This window comes from Crocodylus porosus, unplaced genomic scaffold (genome assembly GCF_001723895.1).
Source record: "Crocodylus porosus isolate Cpor-Errol unplaced genomic scaffold, CroPor_comp1, whole genome shotgun sequence".
Taxonomy (NCBI): Eukaryota; Metazoa; Chordata; order Crocodylia; family Crocodylidae; genus Crocodylus; species Crocodylus porosus.
The window spans coordinates 87,670,480-87,678,775 of record NW_017728886.1 but is presented as its reverse complement, the minus strand read 5'-3'; the positions used below and the strand labels follow the sequence as shown (position 1 = coordinate 87,678,775).

The following is an 8,296-nucleotide window of genomic DNA, read 5'->3' as shown; positions in this document are numbered from 1 at the left end:
GCCACATAAAGTAACTTAAGCAGAAGAGTTACCAAAATACAATAACAAGTGCACAACACCAAGCTTTCTTGGTCCTGCAAAACCCATATCCTATTTATGTCCTCTTGAGTGCCAAGCTGTTCCGTCTCAACTGACTCCGAGCCAAAACCAAGGCCACCCCAACCTCAATCTTTGAGCTCCACTATGCTGGTGATGCTGTAGTGTGTGTTCACTTGGAAGTAGACCTTCGGGCAATTGATGTCATCTTTACCTAGTCATATAAGAAAATGGGATTGACGCTTAACATTCAGAAGGCCAAGGTCCTCCATCAGCAAGCTCTTAAGCTGTCCCCAGCTCTGGTAAATCAGATTCACAGTGAGACTCTGGAGAATGTTAAGTATTTCCTGTACCTTGGAAGCCATCTCTTACAGAAGACTGACATCAATGAAGAAATCCAACATCACCTTAAAAGTGCAAGACACCAGAAGACACCTGAGGATTTGAAGATCGAGACATCAGATCTGAGACCAAGTTCATGCTTTATCAAGCAGTCGTGATCTATTGTATGGAGCTGAAACATGGATAATGTACCAGAGACACCTCAAGTCATTGGAGAAGTACCATCAATGCTGCCTGTGGAAGATCCTTTGAATCTAGTGAGAAAGACAGATACTCCAACATTAGTGTCCTCTTCCAAGCAAACAACATGAGCATCAAGGCAATAATCATCCAACATCAACTTTGCTGCCTGGCCACATCATTCAGATGTCTGACTCCAGATTCCCAAAGCAATTTTTTTTCTCCCAGGTCAGTCAAGGCATATGCTTAAGAGGAAAGAGCACAGAGAAAGTGCTTCAAGTACATCATTAAGGCCAAATTGAAAAAATGCAACATCAATTTGTGGGAGACTATTGCCTAGGACCACCCCAAATGGAGGAAGAGTCTTCTGCAAGGATCTCAGTACTTTGAGCCCTTATTCTGATAATAGGAAAAGTGGGAGTGGAAGAAATAGCATGTCATGAACCGAATCAAGAATCCAGAGCCACCCATCCCATGCAGAAACACATGCCTGACTTGCAACAAAGTCTGTCCATCTTGGATGATCTATGGCTCTGTCATTTGGAGCCACAAATAAAGTGATCATGGAAGACAGTTATCCTGGACTGTGAAGAATTGCCAGTGATATGTGCCATCTACTGACTGGTCCAGCTGCATCAAATGTAGCACTATCTCTCACATTTGGAGAAAGGCCACAGTTGTTGCAGTCCTAAAGCCTAACAAGCTCAATGATGATGCAAAGAGCTATAGGCCAATCTCCCTCCTGTGCATTCCATACAAGCTACTGGAATGGATCATTTATGCCTAAGTCTACCCCCTAATTTATCTGCAGCTGTCTAAGAAGCCAAGTTGGTTTTAGACGCCGAAGGTCAACAGTAGAGCAGGTAACTCTCCTTACTCAAGGCATTAACTCTCTTTACTCAAGGCACTGAGGCTGGGGAGAAGGTCAGCACTGTCCTGGTGGATTTAACTGCTGCATATGATACTGTCTGGCTCCATGGCCTCTACTACAAGCTCCTCCAAATGATACCTGACAAAACGATTGTCAGTTTTGTTATGCTCATGCTTCAGAACTATGATGGACAGGAAAGCCACCCCAGAAACCTTAAGAATGGTGTCCTTGCAAGCCTCGGTACTTTCTCCATTGCTTTTCAATATGTACATGGTCAACCTGCCTGACACCCAGTCCAAGAAGTACGCTTATGCCAATGATTTGGTTCTTACCAAATCAAGCAAACAATGGGAACCATTTGAATCCACTTTGACATCAGACATGAACACGCTTGCTGGCTACTTCCAAAAATAGCAGCTCCAGCTCAGCCTCACTAAAACAGTGGCAACAGCCTTCCATCTAAACAACAACCAAACGAGGAAAGAAAAAAAGTCAAAATTGGAAACCAAACTTTGTTACCATGTCACTTATTTAGGAGTCAAGTTGGACCATTACCTTCCACCAGCATCTCCCTGGAGTCTCCAGGAATTAGATATAAATCTCCAGGAAACTGCTGACAGTCACCCAGGAGATAAATGATTCATTCATTAAAATAAATATTAAATGTCAAATCCGATTTATACAGTAGGCCAGTGGGTTTTAAAAATGTAATAGTAATGTCCTGATGTAATGACTCATTAATCTCATTGGCTAGGGACAGACAGTCAAAAAGCCTGAGTCTGAATTGATTCAATCTTTGCAGGATAGTCTAACCTGGCTAAGCTAAATCAGTTTTATAACTGAACAGACATGCCAGAAATGCAGGCACATGGCAGAAATGCAGTGACTCATGCTAGAAGCTGGGGGGCACTAGAGCAGCCCTCCCTTCCTTCCACAGCATAGAAGCGTAGCCAGGGGGGTGTAGCCAGGCTCTGGCAAGATGCTGTAATTAGCCAGCTGGGAATTAATAACAGTGTTTATCTCCCAATTAAGAAAACAACAGAGGGACATTACCAGCTACCTGTTGATTCAGCACAGACTGTAGCCAGCATGTGGTCTGGTAGATAATACACAGATATCTCCTCAGCAAGACAGAGCAGGGAGGGGGGAATTCCTGCTTAGCAGGGAGTGGAGGCGGGGAGCATCCTGCAGCCTCTGCCAGAGCTCTAGCCAGGCAGCAGAGGGGAGGGGCCAGCCCTGCTGTGGAACAAAGAGCCCTGCCCTGCCCAGCCCAGCCCAGAGAACATGCTAGGATGCTGGGGATATCTGGTTTATCTTAAATCAGCAAGGGGTCTGGGACAGAGATTGCATAAACTGGTTTGAGCCAAATCTGTTAAGTCTGATACTACATTCAACCAGGTTTCTCTTAAACCACTTTCAGCCAATTCTCAAACCTGTTTATGTGCACTGAACATCTGCTGTTACAGGTTTAAACCAGTTTCTGATCACTTAAACCAGTTTGTGTGTAATGTCTGTCCCTAAACCTCCCAGAATAGATTGAACGGAGTTGGCAACCCTACTGGAAGGGTAAGGTTAACAGCAGAGGAGCTTTTATATGTTGCCTTGCTGGTGTCACTTGGGGTACAAGTTTCCGAACACTTCCCACCTCCACTTTGACACTTGTGTATGTTCCTGCAGAGTGTTGTGCTCCAGTATGGGGCTGGAGCATGCACACTAAATTAGTGAATTCCAGCCTTACAGTGTCTGAAACCTCAACCACAGGATCTCAGCATTTCACAGTTTTTCAGATGTAGTTATCCTCACAGCTCCTCTGTGAGATAAATACTATCATCTTCATTTTACACTGGACAGGCTGTGCTTCCTACCATGGTCAGAGGCCATGTAGACATGCCCTGCGTCTCTGTTGTCACTGATTCTATATTAACATTCAATTAGGAAAGACACATTTTAGCTATTGATCCTATCACTTTACTCCCATGAATAGCCCTGGTAAAATGAATAAAGCAGAGTAAAATGATCAGGAACAACAGAAAAGAAGTGCATCAGGCTTTCAGAAAGCCTGTGTAGGATCCAAATCAGTCACTGGCTTTCAGACCTGGAAAACAGGTATAAAGTCTCAAAAAGTTCTAAAGGTGGCTATAGCACAATCATCTTTAGCTTAAAGCAAGACATCAAGATTTCATTCCAGCCTCCCTCTCCCCACCCCTGACTCTTTAATTGTGTATAGACCTCTTAAAAGGGAAATCATAGTTGTGTCTGTGCAGGCATCAGAGGAGCACAAGGGTGCAGAGAGGCCTTCCTTCCATCAACAAATGCACTCATACACGTGTCAGCCAAAATTTGGCTGCTGGGAGGTATGGTCTTGTTAGCAAAGGTATCGTAACTCCAGGAGGTGTCACTCAGACGGTAAGCATTCTCCTCAGCAATCTGTGGAAGGCAGGATGTTGCCTATTGTAGTTCATACTATTTGTTTTATTATTTATTTGTAGTAAAGTGACACTACCTTGTAGTAAGGCTATCACAGTCACAAATGGCTGCCCCATTGTCCTGGATTATATACAAAAATCATGAAAAGACAGACCCTGCTCCAAAGAGTTTACAGCCTCAGTGAGTCTCTTAGTTTAGAAGGAATTTTAAGGCATTTTTCTTCTGTTAAACCTAATTCAGACTCTTATTTAGAACTATGCAATGTAATCTGCTCTTCGTCTGCTGTTCTAAAATGAATACAGAGATCATAAAGACCAGTAAGGCCATAATGTCCAACCTTAAGTATGGACTATTACCATTGTTAGGTTCAAAATACACTTAGCAGGAGGGGAAAATGAACATCTAGGTTAATACTAGCCTAGATGCTGACAGACATGAAAAAAACAAAACAGCACTTTACTGGAAGAGGAAGCACATTAGTTTGACCAACTCCCCAGTGTCTGTATAGATTGCACACTTCTGCAGGGCTTTTTGGTGCTCTTAGCTAAAGCTGGGCATGCGCTGTGCTCAGGGACGTGCTGAGCTGAAAGTAAAGCTCTGTTTTCTTTTTTTCTTCCATGTTTGTAAGCAGCCACTTGCAAGAGGTAGAAAGGTTTCATGTTGAGGAGTCAAATGTTCATCTTAACTTTAACAGTGAGCACGTTAATGTCCTATTTGCCTGATCAGATTATATACTTTAAAGGTCTGGGTTCTTATATTAGCTCAATAGTTTTCACAACACATGAATCGTAGAGAAAACAATCACTCAGATCTTTGGTACATGGATTTCTGAGTTATCCTGCCAGGTAACTAAACTGAGCAAAGGAGAGAGCTAACATCTGTTTATGGTTTAAGCTCACCAGCCACAGCTGATGATCTGGCAAACAAAGCTCTATGTACGAACTTTCTGAGTCTTGTTCTCTATTTCTGTATTTTGCTCTAGATCAGTGACTAGCAACCAGGCCGCTTGAAGGGTACCACGATATATTAGGAGATGAGCAGGTGTGAGGGGATGCCTGCAGCCTCAGGCTCTTCCCTGCTCCCACTCTCCCGCCCTTCCACAAGGAGCTAAGCACTGTAAAAATAAATTAGTTTTAGAAATGGGGTGCTGCTCAGTTCTCAGAAGTTATGGAGAGTGCCTTTATACTACAAAGGTTGAGAACCACTGCTCTAGATATAAAATAGGAGCAGCCCTAAAATATAGGTACTGGGGAGCCTCCCATGAATCTATATCAACTGTTTTAAAGGACGTTGTAGCAAGTTTGTGCTCCAGGGGTGGCTGTGATGGCCCCTGGGGGCCATACAATCCCTGCTTGGCTCCAGCTCTAGGATGCCCTCCCCTCCTTGCTCACCCACCTCACCTTTGATGCAAGTGTTTTATTAAAAGGAGGCTGCCTAAGGGTCTGAGAGCAAGCCTAAACGTGGGCTCTGCTCCATTCTCCCCAATACTCACTCCCATTGGGTACTACTCTTTCCTGATGTCAGACACCCTTCCTGGGCTCCTTGGCCCCCTTGGGCTCCAGCTGTGATCCCTGACCTTGACCTTTAGTCTGCCTACACCCTGGCCCCACTCCTAGGTCAGTGCCCTGCTGGCAGCCGTCCTTCTTGGGCTACAGACCCCTGGGCTTATATAGCTCAAGCCCAATCCCCTCCTTAGTCAAGTGACTCCCTAATTGGCCCTTGCTGCACCTGCAGGCTGCTTTCCCAGCAGCCTCTTCTCTTAAAGTGAGAAGCATACCAAGTGCCCTGTCCTGGATGTCAAAGCCTCATTAGAAACCAACTCAAATGTAAGTGAAAAAAGTTTCATGGGTGATTAGCAGAGTTACCATCACTGTCTTTTTATAGTGAGTTTTTAATGATGTGGTGGGGAGGAACCCAGCAGATTTCAATAGGTTGGCATGTGAAAAAACATGTGTTTGGCTGTTATTCAAAGGAAAGGCAAGACTGCCAGCAATAGCAGAACTAGGGGTAAGCAAGCACAGCGTCAGCCCAGGACAACAATTTAGAGGGTGTACTGCAATGGCATCCGCTTGGGAGCCGGCACTATGCTCAGGGAGCGTGCACTGCCATAGCAGCTACAGCAGTCCCTGCGTGAAGCAGTAGCATGTAGCACCTGCTTCTTCCTTCCTCCCCCACCCAGGGTACCAACACTCCTAGTTATTCCTCTGACTGCCAGCTCCAAGAAAAGCAGGGACCAGTCTGAAGAATTCAAATTATAACTATTACCTTCAGTTTCTTTTTAATGTTCTTTGAGGACAAGGAGCATATATTTATAGTACTGAAGATTGGTTTAAAGAATGCAAATTACAATCTGCTGTGAGATGCTTTCAGATTACATTTTTCAATCAACTTTCCCACAGCTATCAGATCAGCACCTGATACAACAGGATACTGTGTTTATTCCTTAAAATCAATGGAAACTTTCAGTTCTTGAGCTGTCTGTTATCTAAGGTTCCCATATAAAAGGACACCAGCATTTGTTGGTGGTTCCCATATAAAAGGACATCAGCATTTATTGAAGTTATTTGTATTGGAGACCCCAAACTAGATTGAATACCTGCCAAATTGCACAAAAATATAGCAAGAGAAAGAGTGTAAGAATTTATAAGCCAAGATGAAAAACAGGAAAGAGAGTACATTCATTCCTGTTTATCATATGAGGAACTGAGGCATACAGAGAATAAGTTAGCCAGTGGCATTCAGGAAGTTGGTGAACCCAGTTCTCCTTAGTCCATGATAAGTGTCTTACCCCAAAGACCATTTTTCTTTGATTAAGATATTTGAGGACATATCATGTGTAATGTTCTGTCATTTTAATATGCCATTTTACTATTTATTTTTACTTCAGACAGAGGCATTTATTTGAATCCCTCTTGCAAACCTCCTTTAAAAAAGCACCAAACCCCTTAGTAGTTCTGACAGTCAAAGCAGGAAATTACAGGGTTTTTTAAACATGTAAACTTGTCTGTGTAAACAAACTCTGCAAACATTGATGAGAATAGAGGTGTCCATGTCTGGTTTGAAACCATCAGCTACTTTTAATCCAATTGTTCTCATTCCATGGCAACTTGGCTTTGCTTTCTTTTCTTTCCTCATGATTAGATTTCAGGAGAATTGAAAGCCCTAGTGAAATACGGGGCTGGGCACCCTTCAACCTAATTCCCACCCCCACAACAAGCAAACTACACTTGTTGGTAAAGAGGAAAAAGAATACGGAGAACCGTGCCATTTACAGTGAGCGAGACACCGACTCAGAGGGTATTATCTATTATTATTAATATTCCCTATTTCTAACAACGTGGAAGGTGCAACCTGAGAGATCAGTGGAACGGTTTGGGTTTTTCTATTGGTTTCCATAGGGGAGGTCAGGAGCAGAAATAGAAGGTAGTTTGTGGGTTTCTTTTTTTTTTTTTTTTTTTTGCAACAGTAGCTGTGTAGAGAAGTATCTTGCTCTGTTAACTCTAACAGGCTCTAGCATTTGCTGTGGTTTTAAGATCAGTTAGTCTGCTGCTGCTGCTGCTGCTACAGGTCACGCCAGAGCCCAGCTTATACAAGCCTCCTCCTGTTCCAAGACAAGCAGGAGGAAAAAAGGTGGGGAAGATAGAAAAGGGTAACAACAGGTGTGTAGGAATAAGGGGAGACAGTTTTGAGTGGGGGGGGTGACTGTTTGCTTGTGTATTCCCTCCCCCCCCCCCAATGCATGTATGTAATAGGGCACTGTCCCTTCCCATGAGGGTTGGGATTCAGTGGTGGAGAACCAGGAGCTCCCTGAGTACCTGTGTGGGGCCATAACTGAGTGTTTCTCTCTCCCCTGACAGTGAATAAGAAACAGGTGTGCAAGTCCCTGCTTGGTTAGCAGGGGAATGAATGTGTGCCCCTGACTCCTCTCTTTCTGCCTCATGGCTCTTTCTCTCTCTCTCCCTAGGATGAGGGGGCTTGGGCAACTGTTTCTTCCCATATTCTTCACCCTCGTCCTCATAGTTCATTTGAAGGACACCACGTCCTGTGCTCTGCCTGGCAGTGCCCACCAACCAGTGCCCCCCCTCACCAGTGGGAGCCACCAAGGCCTTGCCTGCATTGGTATGTATTCAAATTTTGCTCGCTCCCTTTACTAGTTCAGTAGCTGCGACGCTGGCAAACAAAGGAAATGTGGAGACGGAATAAATCATGCCTAATCTATCACAGCATCTACGGCTGCTGCAGCACTCTTCCATGAAATAACTGCCTTAAAACTCTCCGAGTCTAATAAAGGGTCTGACGTGTTTGTGACGTAGGTTTGGAGCTGCTGTTTCCAAACTTCACATTTTCCCCTCTGCGGGGAGTAATGCTTGAGGTACATTGATGTTCTCATTTATTAGTTGGGCAACTGAAAGCAGGATGTCAATAGCTATTAATAATTAT

General features: G+C 44.0%; 1 protein-coding gene across 2 annotated transcripts in view; it reads left to right on the top strand.

Annotated features, from left to right (window-relative positions):
- The first annotated feature begins 7,394 nt into the window (after positions 1 to 7,394).
- Positions 7,395 to 8,296, top strand: part of AOAH (acyloxyacyl hydrolase) — a 158,505-nt gene continuing 157,603 nt past the window's right edge. Inside the window, exons 1-2 of one of the 2 annotated variants that reach the window (XM_019538687.1) lie at positions 7,395 to 7,486; positions 7,821 to 7,975. In XM_019538687.1, the coding sequence (XP_019394232.1) occupies positions 7,822 to 7,975 (154 nt within the window). In that variant the 5' untranslated portion in view covers positions 7,395 to 7,486; position 7,821. Of the gene's footprint in view, positions 7,516 to 7,820; positions 7,976 to 8,296 lie in introns of both variants that reach the window. The other variant, XM_019538695.1, reaches the window with a different exon arrangement.